The sequence below is a fragment of the Gobio gobio genome (assembly GCF_949357685.1).
Source record: "Gobio gobio genome assembly, chromosome: 7".
NCBI lineage: Eukaryota > Metazoa > Chordata > Actinopteri > Cypriniformes > Gobionidae > Gobio > Gobio gobio.
In genome coordinates, this window is record NC_137103.1 from 47,270,466 (window position 1) to 47,294,780 (window position 24,315).

Genomic DNA, 24,315 nt, shown 5'->3' on the forward strand with positions numbered 1-24,315 from the left:
TGTGTGTGTGTGTGTGTGTGTGTGTGTGTGTGTGTGTGTGTGTGTGTGTGTGTCAGGGAGGGAAAAGGAGTGAGGGGGAGAGTAGCTTGTCACTCTCCCAGATGCACCTGGTGCCTTTAGATGAGAAACATCAGGCTTGAGCCCTCAGTGCACAAGCCACACAAACAGATGCAGGAAAAACACTGGCTGGAAAACACACCCGTTTCCTTTCAAATCTAGCAAGATGAGTCTAAAAATTTTATTTAATTGATTGATTGATTTGTTTTGTGCTTTAATTTAAATTAAAATTTTGAAACTGAAAAAAATAGAGGAATTGGTTGCAATATATTAATTAACAATTTCATTTTCAGTTTTGTTTATGTAACCATGTCTAATATATATATATATATAAGGAAAAAACTGTTTATTTACAGACATAAAATGATTTGTAAACAAATATTATTGATAATAGTAAATTATAATACACATATTAAACATTTAAATTATTTTTAGTCCATTTATAATAAAATATATAATTTTATTAATAACAATGCAAACAGTTTAAAAATATATATATGTAATTACTAAAAGTCTATTAATAATATATATATATTTTTTTCCCTAACTGATATTGTTATTCATTCCTTTTAACTTTTAAAGTATCTTATGAAATATTGTGAAATATTTTTCACAAATTGAACAGCTTTAAATATCTGTAGTTAAGACTGTGTTGTTCAATTGCAAATTTTTTGCCAACATTTCCAGCTGTTTTTGTCTTTGAGCCTACCAAAGAAAAAGAAAAAAACTCAAAATCCAACCATCTATCCACCCACCCATCTATCCATCCATCCATCCAACCATCCACACCCACCCACCCATCCATCCATCCACCCACCCACCCACCCACCCACCCACCCACCCATCTATACATCCATCCATCCATCCATCCACCCAACCATCCATCCATCCATCCATCCATCCATCCACCCAATCCTCCCACCCACCAATCCATCCACCCATCCATCCATCCATCCATCCATCCATTGTTCCATCCATCCATCCATCCATCCATTGTTCCATCCATCCATCCATCCATTGTTCCATCGTCTTTACTTCACCTTACTGAATTATATGGACTAAAGAATGGATTTATTATGGATTAAAATCTAAACTTTAAAATCTAAATAACTGTTTTCTCAACAGATCCTACAGGAAAATGCCATATTTTGCTCTGGGTAACGGAAAAAGCATCATGTTGAACACAACAATAGTCAACACTGGAGATGACGCTTTTCTACCCAGACTTCGTCTGAGGTTTCCCAGCAACCTGCATTTCATCAAAGTAGTAGAGGTATTTTCACTTTGTCACAGTAATTCTTAGCCTGAAGCCAGACCCACATCAAGATGTTGGGTCTGGGAACTCACCATTGGCAGGGCTCAATCCGATGGGCGGGATAAACGGTTTTCTATCCAAATTCCCTCTGCACGCAATAGGATAGCGCTACAACCAACCAGAGCAACGAAGAAGGTGAAGCGGAGCTAGTTTATAGATTAAACTTTCGCTGTATCCGGTCAGCAAAACTCTGAACACATCTTCCTTTTTTAAGAATGACTTCAGTGCCGTTCTTTGTTCTTTCCTCAAAGAAAAGCTTAACTCCAAGTGTTCCAGAGTCACGGCCAAAGCCGATTCGAAAGGCCGCTGTTCTCCAGCTTCTTTGTTTACAAGTAGCACGTGGAACCGCCGCAACTGCCGTCATTATGTTAAGCCCGCCCACCGACTCTATACACGATGTGATTGGCCTGATCAGAGTTTGGTTTTTCCAGCTCACAAGCCAACGGAGAGTTGCTAGACTACCCCTGGCTGCAAATTATATTTGCTGCGCTAGGGTGCATCTAGATTTCTAGGCTAAGTAATTCTTATTCTGTCATGGATATCTGAGGTCACACAGCCAGCTTTTAGCTCTTTGTGTTGCTGATGCCCTTTAATGGACTCTTGCTTTTGACGTGCTCTAATATTGTGGCATTATTTCAGGAAGATAAATACATCAGCTGCGAAATTACAGAGGAGAATAAAGTGGCCATCGGTCTGGACTGCAATGTTGGAAATTTATACATCGCCCCTTTCTCAAAGGTAATTGTCTTTAGCAGTGGAAGTTGAATGAGTTTGTTTGTCACCATGTTGGAATATAAACGTTCTTTTCTTTCTTCCAGCTCAACATCACCTTTTTACTGGATGTGATGCAGAACAGCAGCGCGGGAGACCTTAGTATTAACATTAACGCTACGAGGTAAGAGATCCAGAGATCTCAGGAATTCATTACAAAGGATGGTTTATACAAATGCATCTGAGCCAAATGTAAACATTTGTGGAGAACATCTTGCAACTGCCTAAACTTGTAAATTGATCATCAGAGCGCAAAAGACAAACAAAGGCATTAAACAGCGTTCAAAGGTTTTGTGTGCTTTCAGTGTTACTATTAGAAACAAGAAAAACAGAGGAATGGATCTAAAGATGAATGTCTACATAGCCTATGTAATGAGTTCCTGTAATGAAATTTCAGGGTATATTAGGGTTGTTCTCCAATAATTAAAGTCATTAAACATTTCCTCTGATATACAATGACCCCAAAAAGCATTTGGACACTTAAACTGCACTTAACATGTCGTTTCACTAGATAGGACAATATCAAACTAAGTGGTGTCTGCAAACAAATGCTAATTTCAGCCATTTTCTTGCATTTACGCATCTTAACTGGTCCAGATAGTTTTTGGGGTCAGTGTACGTTCCTTCAATATTGAACATTAACCAATCATATGTGTGTTTTTCAGTGAGAACTTTGAGAACACCGATCTTCAGCACGACAACGTGGCCGTTCTCACGTTGCCCTTGAGATATGCAGTTGATATCAATGTTCACGGGTAAGTTATCCGGCTTGCTTATGAATCTGTGATTCCATAAGAGGATGTGGGAAGAATAACAGGCCAAATTATGAGACGCTTCTGTATTCCCTTCCTCTGCAGATTTGTCTCTCCGAGTTCATTTCTGATTGGAGAACAAGAGTCTGTGCCGGTCGACTGCTATCCTGAGAAGTTCAATTATACATACAAGGTATTTTAGTGCTCATCAGACAGATAACAATGTCATTAAGCACTAATGAATCATTTAACATGATTAGTTTGGTTAAAATGTCTATTAACTTACAGGTGATGAATATAGGTCCTAGTAAAGCTCTTGATGCGAGAGTAAAGATCGGATTGCCTCTGATGATGGTGCCATACAAACACCAGTTAATCAGGATTACGGATTTACAGGTGAGATTTGAATATGCAAAAATACATACATTTATACTTTTATTCAGCAAGGATGCAATCAATTGATCATACGTGACAGACATTTATAATGTTACAAAAGTTTCTAAATTTCAAAAAATTAATCAAAGAATTAATAAAAGAATCCTGAAAAAAATGATCACCGTTTCCACATAAATATTAAGCACAACTGAAAATATGAACATTTTCTGTGGCCAAAATCCATCCAGTCCACCCATCCATCCACCCAAACACCCACCCATCCATCCATCTACCCTCTCACCCATCCATCCATCCATCCATCCATCCACATCAATCCACCCATCCATCCATCCTCACACCCACATCCATCCATCCACCCAACCACCCACCCATCCACATACATCAAACCACCCATCCATCCATCCTCCCTCCCACCAACCCACCCACATCCATCCATCCATCGATCCACCCACATCGATCCATACAATCCACCCATCCATCCTTCCATCCATCCATCCATCCATCCATCCAATCCATCCACCCACATCCGTCCACCCACCCACATCCATCCATCCATCCATCCACATCCACATTCACCCTCCCACCACCCACACACACCCACCCACCCACACCCATCCACATCCATCATCCACCCACATCCATCATCCATCATCCCTAATAAATTGCACCTTAAGTTTCACTGGTGTATATTATATACAGTATACATATAAAAAATAAAAAAAACTTATTTTATTTAATGTCATTCCGACCCTTTTTTTTTTCTTTTAAAAAAAGGTGTTGGGCAGAATGTTTGGGCATCTGCTTTTCAAACAATGGTCTGTGATTTATGGTATAAGATGAAAAAAAAACATAAGTTTCAATAAAAAAAAAAAAACTAAAACATTAGTCAGGCTTTAGAGGTTGCATGGCATATTTGACATCATCGATGCCATATTAATAAACTCAAGATGCAAGTTTGCATTGGTTCTCATGTGACCAGTTGTGACGTGTCAAGTTTGAAAAACTCAACCACTAAAGATTATTAGTAGACAACGACTTTAAATGTCATCTCTTCCTCACACAAAGCTGTTGTACGACTGCAGAAGACTTCTAAAATAGCACACAAGTCATAGGCGTTATTATCCCATCTGTAGCTTGGTGGTATAAATCACTTTCCTTGTATGGAAAACAGAACTTGTTCTTATATGTTTCATAGAATAGACTGTGAACTATTCCTACTAGTCGTCTTAATAATAAGCACGTAACATAATTAGCTATAACTTAGCTTATAATTTATACATCTATAGGTACACATCTTTATCTTTACTTAAATTTATATTGTTTTTTTGTCTTGCAGACAACCCTTGGGCATTGCTTCCAGAGGAACAATTCAGTTCAGACTATTGATGACTGTGACGTCCCAGAAGCTTCCTTTATTAAGGAACTTGTATTCTTTTTTGCCCCAAAAAGCAAGCGCATAATGGTAAATGAATAGTCATAGTAATGAGTTCTGGTGTGTTTAGTGTAAATGTTATTGAAAGTTCTCATGCTCTGGTTTTCTACAGTTCTGTACTCCTGAAGATAGGACTTGTAGGATGGTGGAGTGTCACTTCGGTGACTTGGAGGTTGGAAAAGAAGTTACCATCAATATGGAGGTGGAGCTCAACCCCAGGGTTCTCCAGATGAGTCCAGTGAGTGTTGGTTAGAGATGTGGACAAGGAGATGGACCACTTGTACACAAAAATAAATTGGAAGAAATTGCCCCTCTCAAAACTTTGGCTTCCATTTAAAAGAGCCAGTTGTCCTTTTGCCTGCCTAATTGTTCTAGAATGTGCATGCACTGGATCTAAAAAGTGAAATAATCAACTTTTATTTGAAATACAACACCATTCAAAAGTTTGGGATCAAAAAGAAACTGCTTTTATTCTGCAAGGATGCATTAAATTTATCAAAAATGACAGTAAAGACATTTTTATAATGTTTTTTTTTTATTTATGTATCAACATGGTTTCCACATAAATATTAAGCAGCACAGTCAACACAAATTAAACTTACGATTGGCCAACAGTTTTTTTTATTGCACAGACAAAAACATTAACCATCTAGACTTTAATCTTGGCTTGGTTGGGCCTCCTCCAATTATAGCCAATAAATGTTCCTCATAGACTACCAGATGCAATAAATTAGTAAGGCAAACATTGTTTGACAGATGGATTACCTGAACTGTTCACCCAAAAGAGCAACTACAACACATGACCTTGATGCATGTTTATTTCCTATAGGGCAGACACGGTGTCATTATGATACGAGGCATGATTGACCTTATTTCACCAGTAAAGGAGGCAAACACCATCCTACTACAGGATGACATTTCTGCTAGAGTAAGTACAGTATTCTGAACCTCGAACACCTCGTGATGCATAACGAGATGCTGCATTTACAACCTTGTTATTAACTTGAATATTTGCCATGTTACAGGTATTCTTGGAGGCTCTGTACAGCCTTAAGCCTGTGATGGCTGTGCAAATTTTTCTAATAGTATCCAGTCTGCTTGTTGGACTGATCATTTTAGCACTGCTTGTCCTCCTCCTCTGGAAGGTATGTATCACATGACATGTTCTCCAGTATGACATAGTGACATATTCTCTTCATTCTCTGCAGGAATTAAAGGGTTAGTTCACCCAAAAATGAAAATTCTGTCATTAATTACTCACCCTCATGTCTTTCGTCTTGGCGTAGTGCTCAAAATGGGGCTAAAGTGTGCATTTCCTGGATGCCCGAACCGTGAGAAACGAACAAGTGCACGTAAAAGTGCCTTATCAAAGCCGCGAAATGAAAGTCATATTCTCGCGCATGCGTCGTGGTGCTTCCTGAGTTCACGAAAAATGCCCATGCGTAAGACATGAAATTGTTGAATAAAGTCGTTATTTGGATTTTTTTTTCGCACATAAAATTATTGTAGAACCACTGTAATGAGACTTTTTAACAACATCTATAGTACCTTTTATGAGTGCAAATTACATTGCTGCCAATGGAGGCCTTTCTGAGCCATCGGATTTCAACAAAAATATCTTAATTTGTGTTCCGAAGATGAACAAAGGTCTTACGGGTGTCGAACGACATGAGGGTGAGTAATTAATGCCAGACTTTTCAGTTTTGGGTGAACTAACCCTTTAAGTACTAAGAGCATAGAAATCATTTAATTTACAAAAGCTAGACCTGAAATATCTGAAGATATTACTTTTTAGTGATGCATCATCGCATAGAGGGTTGAACAGCATGCTGGGCTTTACCGCGGTAAAACTACAGTGTATCTGTTACTGTCAGTACAGTAAAAATCTGTTGGAGAAGCCATTTAAGCAGTGTTATAACTCTTTCCCCACCATTGACGGAAATTTCCGGCTATGTGTTTTCACTATTGTACGGTAGTATGTGCTTCTGAAAGAGCATAGAATCTCTAGATCAAAACACAGGTGAAAAGAAGCAGAAACAAGCGATAGCATATGTAAGCAGATGCATGTGTAAAATAACACGATCATAAACATTAAACAGCATATCAAAACGACCTAATGTTACTGAATGAAATGTCGTAATGAAAACTCAATCTACTCCATCTATGTGTGGTGATCGTCGTTCTGAATCTGATCTGGATGTAGTCTTTGACATAAGCACACATTTCTCAGCTTTTCGCTCAAAAAGTAGCTTTTTTATGAAACGTACCCATATTCAAGTGTTGGTAAAATGCATTATTGATGCTTTTTTTGTTTTTAAAGCAGAGGGTCTGTTGTTTCTTTTGTTATATTGCATGTTCAGATATTCAAACAACAAAAACAACTTTTGTGAAAATGATCAAAAATGCTGGCGCTGGCTGGCAACTTCTTTTTAAACCCGCTGGCTGGGAAAGAGTTAAGAAACCTGATTGGTTTCTGGTGGACCTGCACCAGCCCTAAACAAGCTCAATTAAGCTTGAATAGTCATTCAGACAATCTACCAATTAGTAGATTTATCCCTGTAAAGCAAATATATCAACAAATCTTCAAAACGAGGCTTGTTGAGCTTGAAATTGAGATGTGCTTTTGACTTACTGACAATAATACACCCTCTTCCTTTTATTAGTTTGGATTCTTTGAGCGGAAGTTGAAGGAGGAGAAGTTTAGACGGGACAGTTGGGACTATGTACCAAAGAAAGAGAGCACGTCATAATATGGGATTTACACCACATACAAAAACTATCAGAATGGAAGGACTACGATGATGATAACCTACGGCTGTTTACCGTAATGGTTGAAAACGCTCATCACAAAGTGATGAAGACTGTCAAAAGAGACTGTCAAAGACTCAAAAGAATCAGGATTTTCTGTCAGCAGGATGAAGCCAGTGCACTTTAGAGTATGGAACATGCTCGTGTGCTCACTGAAGCGCTCCGGGGCTGTCGTGCCGAGGGAGAAAAGGACTTCAGAATGTACTGTCGCTATAGAACATCACGGCTCTGTTCCAAAACCTTGTGAGCAGTCTATGTAGGCAGCATTTTTTAAGTGTGAAGCTTGTTCCGAAAGGTAGGAAGCATAAAGAGACCTTCTTCTAAGGCAGTATGAGAGAATGTTAATTATGAATATAATTTATTCCACACCAAAAAAATCAATCAAATTAAAATATATATTAAGATATGTGCACTACCTTTCAAAAGTATGAGAACAAGAAGATTTGTCATGTTTTGAAAAGAATACTCTTATGCTCACCAATGCTGCATTTATTTGATCAAACAGCAGTAATATTGTGAAATATTATTACAGTTTATCAAATGTTATTTATTCCTGTGATGCAACACTGAGTTTCCAGCATCATTCCTCCAGTCTTCAGCCACGTGATCTTTCACAAATCAGTCTAATATGCTGATTTAATTTTTGAAAAATATATTTTTTAGTGCTGTCAAACGATTAATCGTGATTACATATATTTCGTTTACATAATATGTGTACTGTGTATATAATTATTATGTATATTTGAATACACATACACACGTATATTTTTAAGAAATATTTGCATGCATATACTGTATATAATATATATTATATATAAATATTTTATATATAAATATAACACCTTTTTCTTAAATATATATATATATATATATATATATATATATATATATATATATATATATATATATATATATATATATGTATATATATATATGCATATTTGTGTATTTATATATACATAATAATTATACACAGTACACACACATATAATATATAAACACATATTTAATCGTTTAACAGCACTATTTTTTTTTTTTTTAATATTTGTGCTGCTTAATATTTTTGGGAAAACCATTTTTTTAAATGAATAGAATGTGCAAAAGGACAGCATTTATCTGAAATAGAAATCTTTTTCAACATTATACTGATACTTTTTTATCAATCCAAACTCCAAACTCCAAAGTTATGTATTTTTTTTATGCTTTTTTGACTTGCTAGCTTTAAAATCCAATTGAAATCAATTGTGAGCCGAATCTCAACTATGGTGGTCATCTGTAATTTATGGCGTTTTGATGCCGTCTTAAAAAACAGCTGCCTATGTAGGCTGCATAGATGGCGAGGCAGCTCGCTAGGTTTCGGAACAGAGCCCAATTGTTTCATCCCAGGTTTGCCTACAATCACTGAACATATTGGCTATTGGCCTGCTGTTAAGAAGAAACTGCACTGCTGTAGCTTTTCTTTGCTCAGGTTATGCCTGTGTATATATCCGAAGACTTTTTTACACCCGCAAGTTAGTACACCCTCCACAGAGGTGACACAGGATCTTCTGGCACTTTCCGTCACCCTTCCCGAAGCAGAACATTGCTGCGATAGGGGTTTTCACACCTTTGCATCACTGCGGTATCGGTTCTCCTTGCAATAAAAAAAAGGAGGAAATGACACGCATTCCCTCTCCTCCCAAACTCTCGCTGCTGAGTAGAAGTTTGAACGGAGACGCCAGATGGAAGGAGCGAGTGTTTGCCGCGTGCTCTGGCTGGGTGCCATGGAAACGGAGCAAAGGAGGCTGCTGTTGTGTGTCTGTACCGCGCTACAGAAGAGGGACGAGATTGGCATGTGTCTGGCTTTCAGCCATTGCTTAAGTGTGTGTGTGTGTTCATTCTAATATGGCACAAATACACACAGCACCATCACCTTTCACTCACACGCAGGCCTACATGGATTCTGCTCGCGCCCGTCATTCAAAGATCAACTCATCCCCAGCCCTTTGTCTGTTCAATTAGGAAATGCTAAGTGTGTTAATGAAAATGTTTACAAAAATAGCATCGCAAAATAATTCATTCAATAATTCGATAAAAAATGGGAGTTTGCAGATCAATGGAAACTAAGCTATAAATGTGCACTGAAATATAAATATAAGAAAATTTGTTTTGGTATTTTCCATCAACGTTGGATGGTCGGATTTAATTTATTTACAAAACCTGATTATCATGCCAAATATGTCATCATATGCTGAATGATTTTTGGTGCTGTGTTATAAGGATCAAAAATGAAATCTTACTGAAATTGTATGAATAAAAATGTTTTAAAGATACAAAAAAAACCTGAATTGAATAAAATTAGTGGCATTTTTCAAATCCATTTTTCCCAAAATCTGTGTTTAAAATGGGGAAAAGTCAGCTGATTTTGCTCACAAGTGTGTGTTGGTGTATGACAGAGACCTGAAAGGATAAGAACAAATCTAAAAGCTAAAAATGTGTTTCGATTTCGAAAACCATATCGGATGGTTTGCTTTTTATGACATAAAAGATGCAAGGTCCACAAAAAAACCCTACTGTTCAGGGAATAGCACATTGCCTTTTTTTTATCAGTATTTTGGTAACACTTCACAATAGCGTCTCATTTTATTAACATTAGTTTATGTATTAACTTACATCAACTAACAATGAGCAATAGTAGCCTACATTTGCTACAGTATTTATTAATCTATGTTAATGTTATAAAGCTGTTCATGTTAGTTCACAGTGCATAATGTTAACAAATAAAACATTAGTAAATGTTCAAATAAACATGAACTAACATTAATAAATACTGTAGAATTATTGTTAATTCTTATTGTAAAGTGTTACCAATATTTTTAATAGGTCTTTTTTTTCTTTTCTTTTTTTTTTTGTGTGAAAAAATTGACTTTTAATTTAAATTCTTATGCACTGGAATGTACTGCGTGTCATGTTTTTGCTCTGACATAAAATGTTCTATATATATATATACACGTTAAAGCTTTGCTTTGTGCAATTTGTTCGTTCGGTTTCTCTTAGCTTCCATCCAGCAAAAGTGGCTGTGTGTTCAGATACAGCTGCATTTAACCGGCGCCTCCTCCGCCTCCTCCACGGCGGCTCCAAAGAGTGTGAGGAGCTGCGGGTGAACCCTGGAAAATAAACAGGGCTGTCAGTACATTTAAACATTACAAGGATTTATCTGAAACACGCACACATCCCTCCCTTTTTCTTAGAACCTCACACTGTTCTGTTTATTCTTCTGACACTCTTTCTGCGGCTTTAAGAAGACGAATTGGGAATTTTCTTATCAAGTGCTGCTCATATAATGTTTGTAGTGCCTTAAAACAACACAGCCTGCGCTTACACAGGTCACGTGAAGTTCAACATGTGAACGTACACAGAGGCTATCTTGACTACTGTTTTGCAAATAAATAGGGATGTGACTTACTCAGTGTTATAGACCTTACGCGGCAGAGAAACAAGCGTGCAGCCATCCCAAGTACTTAGTTTGAACTTCCGCTTTTGCGGTAGCTCTGTATATTTCTATGGCATCGCCGTCAAAGAGTAATTATCTGATGAAGTGGATTTGCTTATTGTAGCGTTAACGACAGTTATCATGAGCATTATAATGTTTGAAGCGAATGTGTTAACAAATGTCAGGGAGGATTTTAACGGAACACGTTAAAGCATGAAGGTAAAATCTTGCGGATTTATGAATGAAACGTTCATGTGACACTCAATTTTTTTTTGAAAATAGGCTCATTTTCCAAATCCCCTAGAATTAAACAGTTGAGTTTTACCGTTTTCGATCCATTCAGCCAATCTCTGGTCTGGCGGTAGCACTTTTAGCATAGCTTAGCATACATCATTGAATCTGATTAGACCGTTAGCATTTCGCTCAAAAAAATTACCAAAGAGTTTCAATATTTTTCCAATTTAAAACTTGACTGTAGTTACATCGTGTACTAATGCTGTGTTCACACCAAATGCGAATAGAGCGCCAGGAGCGAGTGATTTCAATGTTAAGGCAATGGAAAGATGCGCGTCTGGAAGTCCTGCGGCGCGATAGACGCGATTTGTGCGGCGAATTTGACACGAATTGAGCGCCTTGCGCAATACGGGCGAATGGTGCTTTTTGTGCATTCACGCGTTTGAAACGAATTTGCGTCTGACGCCGAGTTGAAAAATGTAAACTTTGCTTTTGCCGCGTTAACCAATCAGGAGCCTGCTTGCTGCTGTCACGTGGTAAAGTGACGTGATGAGAAACCCTGCATAATTTAAAAATACTACTGTGTCGCAAAATTTAGTTTTAAGACTTTTTCAGGTGAGAATGTAGTTGTTTAAAGCTAAAATCTGTGGTTTATTTATAAAGAGAGTGCCTATTTAAAAAAAAAATATCTTGTGTTTTTGGAGTTGTGAGATCCAGACGATCAACTTTATTTTTATTATTTTTTAAGGATATTTAAATATACATGCATGCAGTGAAGATAATGTAGGATTTACCTGTGTGGCTATTAATATTTAATATATATTTTTAATGAAAATGAATAGAGGCAGAGTGGTGTTTTATGACATATTTCTCCTGGAGCGCCTTGAACGTGCATCTATTTCACTTCAAACGCTCAATCTATACGCGCGTCCAAATCGCTGTGGACGCACGAATGGATTCAAAATGTTCAAGCGTCCAACTAGACTAGGTAGACGCTATTTTGACGCTCTATTCGCGTTTGGTGTGAACGCAGCATAAGACCAACGGAAAATTAAAAGTTGTGATTTTCTAGGCCGATATGGCTAGGAACTATACTCTCATTCCTGCGTAATAATCTATGAACTTTGTGCCGTACCATGGGTGCCGCAGGCGCAATGATATTACACAGCGCCTGAAAATAGTCCCCAGCACGCTCCCTGTGCAAGCAGGTTGTCACGGTGCTGCGTAATATCACTGTAATATGTGCTATCCCCAGACCGGCTGAATGGATTTGAAAACGGTAAAACTCAACTGTTTACCTCTAGGAGAGTTGGAAAATGAGCCTATTTTCAAAAAAGTGGATTGAACATTTCACTCATAAATCCGTAAGATCTTACCTTCATGCTGTGGAAATGGTGCTTTTGCCCTTTTGGGTTTTTGAATTTTTGTGTCTTTTATGATATTACAGTATGTGCAACCTAAAAAAGCAAAGTTGTGTATTACAGTGAATTTCCTACGGTTAAGAGTCGCTTTCTGCAGATAATGGATAAACTGCACTAATGTAGTAAGTATTACATTATTATTGTAATAAAATTTTCATAATGTAATAATTTTCTAAAAACGTCATAAAATCTTGAGCTCATAATGTAATAATTTTTACATTATGAGAAATGTATTACATTATAAACTCACTAAAAACATATATTTTCCGTATTGTAATTGCTTTTAAAACATAAAAATATTAGTATTCCCTTACAGTAATTTTTATTTTTATTTTATTCCAGTCTTAAACTACCTGTGAAATGCAACATATTCAAATATCCATGCTATTAATAATAATCATTATAATCATAATAATAATACTAAACAAAGCATTGGTGTTTCTTTACATTTTTAAAATATAAATCCAGTTTTAAACTGCCCACAAAATCCACCAGATTACTGATACTACTACTACTACTAAAGGTGCAAAAGTTCTGATAAATTTTATTTATCTGGATTAGAATTTTAAAATGTACTGTAAGGGAATACTGTAACACTTTACAATAAGGTTTCATTTGTTAATATTAGTTAATGCATTAATTAACATGAACTAACCATGAGCAATACATTTGTTACAGTATTTATTAATCTTTATAACATTAGTTCATACAAATCCAGCTGTTGATGGTTTGTTCATGTTAGTTCACAGCGCATTTACTAATGTTAACAAGATTTTAATGATGCATTAGTAAATGTTGAAATCAACAAAGATAAATAAATGCTTTATAAGTGCAGTTCATTATTAGTTCATGTTAACTAATGAACCTTATTGTAAAGTGTTACCAGGAATACCAATGCTTTAAACATATAATAATAATAATATTAATTGCATGAATATTTAAATCTTGCATTTCACAGGTAGTTTAAGGGTTAAGTTTACTGGATTTAGATTTTTAAAAATGTACTGCAAGGTAATTGTGACATAACTGCAATACACAACCTCTAATAATGGATCGCTGCTGTACATTTGTCTTGAGTGTCTCACCTGATCAGGAGTTCAGATGGGACCTCCAAGAGATCTCCGTCAATGTTCCAGGGGAATGTTCCTTCAGAGGAGATGATAGGCGTCGTTTTTGAATCGCTCTCCTCGTTCTCCTCCAAGACGTCGTCGGCCCAGCTTGCCTGAGAGCGCGGCCGCAGCCTCACAGCCTTTACAGTGTGTGTCTCAATAAAAGAGAAGCCAAACTGCAGGAGGATAAAGAAGCATTATAGAAGTCGTCTATATGATATATATCTCTCAGAACTCTTCTGTCTGAGCTTTTATCATGCGTTTTGTAATATGCAGCTGTTCGCACTATTTATTTGAATTTGTCAATAACACTTTACAATAAGGTTTCATTTGTTAACATTAGTTAATGTATTAACTAACATGAACTAACCATGAGCAATACATGTGTTACAGTATTTATTAATCTTTGTTTGTTGTTCATTGTTTGTTCATAGGTCACAGTGCATTAACTAATATTAACAAATACATTTGATTTTAATATTGACTAAGATTAATAAATGCTGTATAAGCGCAGTTCATTATTAGTTCATGTTAACTAAAGTAGTTAACTAATGAAACCTTATTGTAAAGTGTTACCAATGTCTTATTAGAGGCTGTAGTTTAATGTATGTCCACAAGGAGGCAGTGATGAACAACTGATCCTCATCAGCCGCTTCAGTCCTGTGTGTGTGACCTGGAGTGAACCTGGATACAGAACCAGGCCAGGCCTGGGCTTCCAACTCAACTCATCACATCGCATATCCTTTTATTAAGATTAACCGGGTATATCTGTCAAAATCTTGCTTAGCAGCCATTATAATAGGCCTACCTCACTGCAGAGATCTTATGTAAGTACTATTTACTTTTTTCTTACTAAATGTAAACTATGTATATTACCCCTAGTATACTGGCGGAGTAATAATGGCTCTGACCCAGCAGTCATGACGTAAAGCTTGACCCAGACAATGTGCATCATCTGCATGACTCTTTTTTTCTGTTCTGTGTTTTTGTGTGGTGATGAGTTCACAGACAAATTGATTTGATAGTAAATCTCACAAAAACATGTCCAGGTCAAATTTCACCCATAAAAATAAGAAATTGCATTTTGTATAAAAGTTGAGCCTGTACTTAAACAACTATCTATCTATCTATCTATCTATCTATCTATCTATCTATCTATCTATCTATCTATCTATCTATCTATCTATCTATCTATCTATCTATCTATCTATCTATCTATCTATCTATCTATCTATCTATCTATCTATCTATCTATCTATCTATCTATCTATCTATCTATCTATCTATCTATCTATCTATCTATCTATCTATCTATCTATCTATCTATCTATCTATCTATCTATCTATCTATCTATCTATCTATCTATCTATCTATCTATCTATCTATCTATCTATCTATCCATCCGTCTATCTATCTATCTATCTATCTATCTATCTATCTATCTATCTATCTATCTATCTATCTATCTATCTATCTATCTATCTATCTATCTATCTATCTATCTATCTATCTATCTATCTATCTATCTATCTATCTATCTATCTATCTATCTATCTATCTATCTATCTATCTATCTGTCTATCTGTCTATCTGTCTGTCTGTCATCTGTCCGTCCATCTGTCATCTATCTATCTATCTATCTATCTATCTATCTATCTATCTATCTATCTATCTATCTATCTATCTGTCTATCTGTCTATCTGTCTATCTGTCTGTCTGTCATCTGTCCGTCCATCTGTCATCTATCTATCTATCTATCTATCTATCTATCTATCTATCTATCTATCTATCTATCTATCTATCTATCTATCTATCTATCTATCTATCTATCTATCTATCTATCTATCTATCTATCTATCTATCTATCTATCTATCTATCTATCTATCTATCTATCTATCTATCTATCTATCTATCTGTCTGTCTGTCTGTCTGTCATCTGTCCGTCCGTCCGTCCATCCGTCTGTCATCTATCTATCTATCTATCTATCTATCTATCTATCTATCTATCTATCTATCTATCTATCTATCTATCTATCTATCTATCTATCTATCTATCTATCTATCTATCTATCTATCTATCTATCTATCTATCTATCTATCTATCTATCTATCTATCTATCTATCTATCTATTATCTATCTATCTATCTATCTATCTATCTATCTATCTATCTATCTATCTATCTATCTGTCTTCTGTCTGTCTGTCTGTCTCTCTGTCTGTCTGTCTGTCTGTCTCTCTGTCTGTCTGTCTCTGTCTGTCTGTCTGTCATCTATCTATCTACAGTTAAACAAAATCTCCCCTAAATTTGGATTATTGTGACGCATAAAGATGTTTTACATTTCAGTTTTTTTAAAATCCCATTATTATCAATGATGAGTTTCATTAGATTCTCATTACTGTACTATAGTACTTTTTACTGTATTCCATTTACTTAAATGCCTTAGAGAAAAGATTTATTTTATTTTTTAGAGAAATTTTTATTTCAAATTCTCATTACCGTAATTTATCTTAAAGCAATTCCCATTTTACACAATGCTGATCGTCATTGATTATTTCAGTGTAACTCAGCGTAAAACGATGTATAAACGAATACTACCATGATACCATGATATATACAGTACATAAATAGTTTACCTTTGAAATAATACAGTATTTTTTTTCCATATTACAGTAGTGAGATTTTTTTCCGCAATGGGCTAGAAATAGCCTATTTTCTTAAGCAAAATGTCTTACATCTTTCTTTTGATGTTGAGGCCAAATATGACCCAGACTCTTTTTTTGCGAGATTCAACCACTGTTAAAATGCACTCGACTTTCTACATTGCTTTCTTCATGTAAATGAAGTGAACACACACACAAGCTCTTTCAAAATGGCCAATAAAGGCCCAATAGGACAGCACAGAGAGCCTGAAATTGACACAGCTTTGCTCTGCGGCACAATGACACGAGAGTGAAGTAGCAGTAGGTCAACGCCGCAACCTACACAGATTATTTATAGAATGTGGGTTAACAAACAGCTCTAGATTGGATTGCTTAAGAAAAAAGAAGAGACAGGCTCTGAAATGGGCTAATCTGTATTAGCCTGAAAAGTGTTTTGTGGAAAGCTGACAATCAGCGACTAATTTGACTTGACAGTATGCTAATTCTGCTTAAGCTGTGGAGGTTGTTAACTCTATTTGCGTGGGCTGGATTTCCTGTGTATCAGGCTGATGTAAATTAAGTAAGTTATCTTGGCACAGGTGACCTCACCTGGTTGTTTGTGCTGCTGTATCTCTTCAAGTGCTTGATGAACTCTGACCTGGACGTGTTGTCAACAACTATCAGTGCCATGCTGCCATTGTTCAGCCTGTGGTAGACAGAAAAGCTTCACATTTACAGGGCTTAGTTGTAACATTTGTTAATACAAACTATTACTTACTGTACGTGCCTGTCATGTATGGAGAGTCCGTGGCAAACATCATGACGAGAGAGCCAATTCAACATTATAATAAGCCCATATACTCTTTTCATAGAGGTAATGAGAATTGTATAAACCAGTTTCTATTCTATTTTACAACACGGGTCTATGTGGCACACACGTAGACTGTTATATATATATTTTAATCGAGAATGGCAGTTGGAACAGTCCAAGCGTGTGCCACATCTATTTATAGACCTGTGGTAAAACAGGATATATATATATATATAGTTATAAGAATAAGTATGTGAACCGCTTGCAGAATCTGTGAAAATGTGAATAATTTTAACATTTTTTTTTATTTAGAGCTGTCCTGAATACCATATTTTACATAAAAAATGTTTTACATATAGTCCACAAGACACAAAAATAGCTGAATTTATTAAAAATGACCCGTTCAAAAGTTTGAACCATTGATTCTTAACACTGTGTCGTTCCCTGGATGATCCACGACTGTTTTTTTGTTTTGTGATGGTTGTTCATGAGTCTCTTGTTTGTCCTGAGCAGTTAAACAGTCCATTGTTCTTCAGAAAAATCCTCCAGGTCCCGAAAATTCTTCAGTTTTCCAGCATCTTTTGCATATTTGAACCCTCTCCAGCAATGACTGTATGATTTTGAGATCCATCTTTTCACACTGAGGACAATTGAGGGACTCAAACACAACTGTGTTTTACCTTGATCTTCAAATTCAATACGTTTTCACCCCCCGGCTCTTAATGCGTTGTGTTTCCTTCTGGAGAATTAGTGAACGTTTGAACCTTTTTTAATAGTTGTGTTTGAGTCCCTCAATTGTCCTCAGTGTGAAAAGATGGATCACAAAATCATACAGTCACTGCTGGAGAGGGTTCAAATATGCAAAAATGCTGGAAACCTGAAGAATTTGCAGGACCTGGAGGATTTTTCTGAAGAACATTGGACTGTTTAACTGCCCAAGGAACGACACACAGTATTAAGAGAGAGATTCCATACAAAGTAAAAAGTGTCATATTTAGCTGAGGCAGTATAGCTATTTGAAGTTCATTTAAAACCGAAAAAATTATCATCAAAACCCTTTAATTCAAAATATATTCTCAGAAAGAAAGTCAGTAACACTTTATTTTAAGGTGACGGGGTTACTCGTTACTACATGTACTTACTATAGTAAATTATGTATACAGGGAGTGCAGAATTATTAGGCACATTGATTTTCTGATCATATTTTTTTTCCAGGCACATTTGACCAATTCCAAACCACAGTAATCCTAATAACTACTATTGATTTAGTATTTAATAATGTATAAGTGATATATAATTGTTCATGAAGGCTGGAAATGAAAATCACCTTATATTCAGGTGTGCAGAATTATTAGGCATGTTTTCTTTTACAGATAAATTGAGCCAAAAAAGAGATTTAACTCAGACTGAAAAGTCAAAAAGTATTAAATGCCCATGAGAAGGATGCAATACTAATGCAATACTAGACATTGCAGTTAAGGCGTGACCATTGGACAGTGAAATGCTCGTCGGGTCAGCAGGATCTGACAAAAACAGGTGGTGAAGAAAAGACACCTATTAACTGCAAAATAATGAAGAATTAAGGTGAAGAATTAAGGGTGAAACCATCAGGAACCCTTTAGTCTCCAGCGCCACCATTTTCCAGAGCTGCAACCTACCTGGAGTCTCCAGAAGTGCAAGGTGTCAGGATCTCAGAGACTTCAGTTAGGTAAAGAATCCTAAAAAATGACCCCCACTAGATAAGAATCACAAGCTGAAGTGTTGTAAAATACATGAAGAAGGTTTTTTTATAGGCTTTATGGACAGATAGGTTGAGAGTGACTCTTGAAGGACCAGCACCACATCCTCTAGTACCACTGTTTGAAGAATTCATCTTCCAGAATCTGGCAGTACGTTTTGGGAGTTCATTTTTAGTCAGTCTCTGCAAAATGGACTTCAGGATGGACTAAAATGAACTCCCAAAACGTACTGCCAGATTCTGGAAGATAAATTCTTCAAACAGTGGTACTGGTCCTTCAAGAGTCATTCTCAACCTATAAAACCTATAAAGCCTATAAAAAAGCAGGCTTCATGTATTTTACAACACTTCAGCTTGTGATTCTTATCTAGTGGGGGTCATTTTTTAGGATTCTTTACCTAACTGAAGTCTCTGAGATCCTGACACCTTGCACTTCTGGAGACTCCAGGTAGGTTGCAGCTCTGCAAAATGGTGGCGCTGGAGACTAAAGGGTTCCTGATGGTTTCACCCTTAATTCTTCACCTTAATTCTTAATTCTTTTGCGGTTAATAGGTGTCTTTTCTTCACCACCTGTTTTTGTCAGATCTTGCTGACCCAACGAGCATTTCACTGTCCAATGGTCATGCCTTAACTGCAATGTCTAGTATTGCATTAGTATTGCATCCTTCTCATGGGCATTTAATACTTTTTGACTTTTCAGTCTGAGTTAAATCTCTTTTTTGGCTCAATTTATCTGTAAAAGAAAACATGCCTAATAATTCTGCACACCTGAATATAAGGTGATTTTCATTTCCAGCCTTCATGAACAATTATATATCACTTATACATTATTAAATACTAAATCAATAGTAGATATTAGGATTACTGTGGTTTGGAATTGGTCAAATGTGCCTGGAAAAAAATATGATCAGAAAATCAACGTGCCTAATAATTCTGCACTCCCTGCAATTACAAGTAACTAACCCTAAACCAAACCCTAACCAAAACTCTATAGTAAGTATGTTGTTAATTAATGTTACTATGTCACCTAAAAATAAAGTGTGACCAGAAAGTCTAAATATTCTATGCAATCAAATGATTACAAATGAGAACCCTGTGACCCCCACTAAAGATAGTGCTTACGAGAAGCTGAGCTTAACTTGTGTCGCTCTTTAAAGACAGGAAGGAGAGGGGGCTGTTGAGGCCCGTGGACAGATGCTCGGTCCTTAAGTCTACCCAGCCACTCCCTTTAATCAGAGTAATTATGTGCTGATTAGTCCAGTTAGGTGGCTTTGACCTTAGGAGTCTGATCCAACCACTGATTCCAATCTTCAGGATTACACTTGCCTACTCTACCCGGCTTCACACACGAAACGCCCACGACGCGGGCCAGAAAACAGTCAGGAGACTCCATTGGCCTTGCATGTTGCTGACACACTGACCTGGTCTCAAGGTTTTACAGTCCACACAGACATCAGCTACTGAGCCCATCTTACTTTCTTTTAGGGCATAATAGTCTGAAGGATTGAGGGCAGTGCTTAGTTTGTTCATTATGAGGTCTCAGAACAAGATTTGGTGACAGATTTGGGTGATCGTGGAACATAAACTGTGTTTATCACCACTGAGAGCGTCATGACATGAACTAACAATGCTCCTACTGTATTAAAGGGTTATTTCACCCATAAATACATTTTAATTAAATATTAACTACTCACCCTCATGTCGTTCCAAACCCGTAAGACTTTAGTTCATCTTCGGAACACAAATGAAGATCTTTCTGATGAAATCTGAGAGCTTTCTTTCCCTCAGTTGACAGCTACACAACTGACGCTTTGATGCCTCAAAAAGTTAATAAAGAGCTCATAAAATGAATCCATATAAATTCAGCGGTTTTGTCCAAATTTTCTGAAGAGACTCGATATTTGTATATGATGAACAGATTTAATTTAGGCTTTTATTCACATATAAACATTGATCAGCGAACATAAACAGAAGCTCAACTGCAAGAACAAACCTCATTGGTTCTTGCAGAAGCTCAAACGTGGTGCGTAAAACCAGAATGAACCTCATTGGTTCTTGAGGAAGCTCAAACGTGCTGCATAACACGAGAATTAACCTCATTGGTTCGTGAGGAAGCTCAAACGTGCTGCGTAACACGAGAATGAACCTCATTGGTTCTTTAGGAAGCTCAAATGTGCTACGTAACATGAGAATGAACCTCATTGGTTCTTGCAGAAGCTCAAACGTGCTGCGTAACACCAGAATGATCCTCATTGGTTCTCGCAGAAGCTCAAACGTGCTGCGTAACATGAGAATGAACCTCATTGGCTTTTGAGGAAGCTCAAGCATGCTGTGTAACATGAGAATGAACCTCATTGGTTCTTGCAGAAGCTCAAACGTGCTGTGTAACACGAGAATTAACCTCATTGGTTCTTGCAGAAGCTCAAACGTGCTGCGTAACACCAGGATGATCCTCATTGGTTCTCGCAGAAGCTCAAACGTGCTGCGTAACACCAGGATGATCCTCATTGGTTCTTGCAGAAGCTCAAACGTGCTGCGTAACACCAGGATGATCCTCATTGGTTCTCGCAGAAGCTCAAACGTGCTGCGTAACACCAGGATGATCCTCATTGGTTCTCGCAGAAGTTCAAATGTGCTGCGTAACACGAGAATGAACCTCATTGGTTCTCGCAGAAGCTCAAACGTGCTGCGTAACATGAGAATGAACCTAATTGGTTTTTGGACTTGCTGAAGCTCAAACGTGTTGCGTAACACTGGTGAATGCATCATGACTTTTTCTTTTAAGCGATACTGCAAGTTATTGATGAAACATTTGCAAGTCAAAGCTTTTTTTCTGAAGACTAGTAAAATTTATATTTTAAATAAATGCAGTATGTATATATGTATATATGTGTATATATATATATATATATATATATATATATATATATATATATGTATATATATATATATGTATATATATATATATGTATATATATATATGTATATATATGTATATATATATATGTATATATATATATATATATATATATATATATATATATATATATATATATATATATATATATATATATATATATATATATATATATATATATATATATATATATATATATATATATATATATATATATATATATATATATATATATATATATATATATATATGTGTATATATATATGTGTATATATATATATGTATATATATATATGTATATATATGTATATATATATATGTATATATATATATATATATATATATATATATATATATATATATATATATATATATATATATATATATATATATATATATATATATATATATATATATATATATATATATATATAATGAATTTTGAAGGATCATGTGACACTGAAGACTGGAGTAATGATGCTTAAATTTCAGCTTTGACATCACAGGAATACATTCATTAAAAAAATAATAATAATTAAAATAGAAAATAGTTATTTCACAATATTATTGTTTCACTGTATTTTTAATCAAATAAATGCAGCCTTGGTGAGCATCAAAAACAAAATCATACTGACCCCAAACTTTTGAACAGCAGTGTATACAAGCAAACCTTGCCATATGTATCATGTTATTTATCATTTATCATGATGAAAGTAAAATGTGTTGACTTGAAATGTAAAGCATCTGGATGTTGTCAGTTTGCTTATAAGTGGATTGAGGTAGTGTGGAAGAGGATCTGACCTGGTGTTTGGAGCCAGGCCCCTGGGGGCCATTGAACACAGGCAGGGAATAGCCATGATGCTGATATTCAGGTACAGGCCATGTCTGGTCTGCCAGGAGCCACCCTCACCTGTTAACAGAGAGAGGATTTCCATGTGTACAGTACTCATACTGTAGGTGCACTTGAATGTTGTTAATGTGAAAGCAGATCATAGAATGGCAGTTTGCGTGGAAGAGGTGGTCCTTGAGCAGCGACCTGGATGATTGTTCTAAATGGTCAGGTATGATGACGCTTACTTTTTGGATTACATTACATTATATGCCTATTGTTTTTAATGATGATTGCCTTTGAACTATTATATGGCTAATCATTTTTGTATTACTTTTTTTGTCCAATACAATACAATAGGTGACACTTTATAATTCGTTTCCTTTGGTAACACTTTACAATAAGGTTGTATTAGTTAACATTATTTAATGCATTAGATAACATTAACTAACCATGAACAACACCTCTGTTCAGCATTAGTTAATCTTTGTTAACGTTAGTTCATAAAAATCCAGATGTTCATGGTTTGTTCCTGTTAGTTCACAGTGCAATAAAGGGTTAGTTCACCCAAAAATGAAAATTCTGTCATTACTCACCCTCATGTCGTTCGACACCCGTAAGACCTCAGTTCATATTCGGAACACAAATGAAGATATTTTTGTTGAAAGCTGATGACTGAGAAAGGGCCACAGTGTAAATGTACTGAATGCCAATGGAGGCCAATCTGAAGCCTTTCTAAGCCATCAGCTTTCAACAAAAATATCTTCATTTGTGTTCTGAATATGAACGGAGGTCTTACGGGTGTCGAACGACATGAGGGTGAGTAATTAATGACAGAATTTTCATTTTTGGGTGAACAAACCCTTTAATAATGTTAACAAGACTTTAACAATGCATTAGTAAATGTTTAAATTAACATTAACAAAGATAAATAAATGCTTTAAAAGTGCAGTTCATTATTAGTTCATGTTAACTAATGGAGTTAACTTATGAACCTTATTGTAAAGTGTTACCGTTCCATTTGTTTATATTGGTTAACTACATTAATATGAACCAACAATAAAAAATACTTCTAAACATTTATTCATCTTAGTTAATGTCCTTTCCAACATTAAATAATACATTATTAAAAAACAAAAGTTGTATCTGTTAATATTATATAATGGATCTGAGCTAACATATACTAAGCTAACACTCAACAGTTGTAAATAATATTAACAAAGATTTATAAATACTGTAACAAATGTAACAAAAGTGTAACCATAATATATGACATTATATGCCTTTTTTTCCCCAGTGAACTGCATTGTCATCCAGACTACTGCTGAACTGATATGTACAAGCAGTGGAAAATGTAACTTTTCAGTACTGATGGAGATGGACCATATGGACCAATCACAGTCATTTGTGGTTATTTTTTTTAGCAGTTTTGGAAGCTTGTTTCCACCATGGAATAAAAAATGTAAAAGATAAATGTGACCTTTTATCTCACAATTCTGACTTTTTGTTTTCAGACTCTCCAATTCCGAGGGGGAAAAAATACATTCTTTTTTTTATCAGAATTGCGAGTTTATATCTCACAATTCTGATTTTATAACTTGCAATTGCAA

At 35.8% G+C, this 24,315-nt stretch overlaps 2 protein-coding genes across 2 annotated transcripts in view; one reads left to right on the forward strand and one right to left on the reverse strand.

Annotated features, from left to right (window-relative positions):
• itga4 (integrin alpha 4) overlaps nucleotides 1-8,177 on the forward strand; it is a 56,782-nt gene extending 48,605 nt beyond the window's left edge. Inside the window, exons 18-28 of the mRNA XM_079821407.1 lie at nucleotides 1,183-1,330; nucleotides 2,012-2,110; nucleotides 2,191-2,267; nucleotides 2,809-2,898; nucleotides 3,001-3,088; nucleotides 3,184-3,291; nucleotides 4,628-4,753; nucleotides 4,836-4,961; nucleotides 5,553-5,651; nucleotides 5,749-5,868; nucleotides 7,387-8,177. Of these exons, the coding sequence (XP_079677533.1) occupies nucleotides 1,183-1,330; nucleotides 2,012-2,110; nucleotides 2,191-2,267; nucleotides 2,809-2,898; nucleotides 3,001-3,088; nucleotides 3,184-3,291; nucleotides 4,628-4,753; nucleotides 4,836-4,961; nucleotides 5,553-5,651; nucleotides 5,749-5,868; nucleotides 7,387-7,473 (1,168 nt within the window). The 3' untranslated portion in view covers nucleotides 7,474-8,177. The remainder of the gene's footprint in view (nucleotides 1-1,182; nucleotides 1,331-2,011; nucleotides 2,111-2,190; nucleotides 2,268-2,808; nucleotides 2,899-3,000; nucleotides 3,089-3,183; nucleotides 3,292-4,627; nucleotides 4,754-4,835; nucleotides 4,962-5,552; nucleotides 5,652-5,748; nucleotides 5,869-7,386) is intronic.
• A 394-nt stretch (nucleotides 8,178-8,571) lies between these two features.
• cerkl (CERK like autophagy regulator) overlaps nucleotides 8,572-24,315 on the reverse strand; it is a 98,554-nt gene continuing 82,810 nt past the window's right edge. The window contains exons 10-13 of the mRNA XM_079821094.1: nucleotides 22,678-22,786; nucleotides 17,020-17,116; nucleotides 13,744-13,943; nucleotides 8,572-10,677 (exon numbers count right to left, since the gene is read on the reverse strand). Of these exons, the coding sequence (XP_079677220.1) occupies nucleotides 10,596-10,677; nucleotides 13,744-13,943; nucleotides 17,020-17,116; nucleotides 22,678-22,786 (488 nt within the window). The 3' untranslated portion in view covers nucleotides 8,572-10,595. The remainder of the gene's footprint in view (nucleotides 10,678-13,743; nucleotides 13,944-17,019; nucleotides 17,117-22,677; nucleotides 22,787-24,315) is intronic.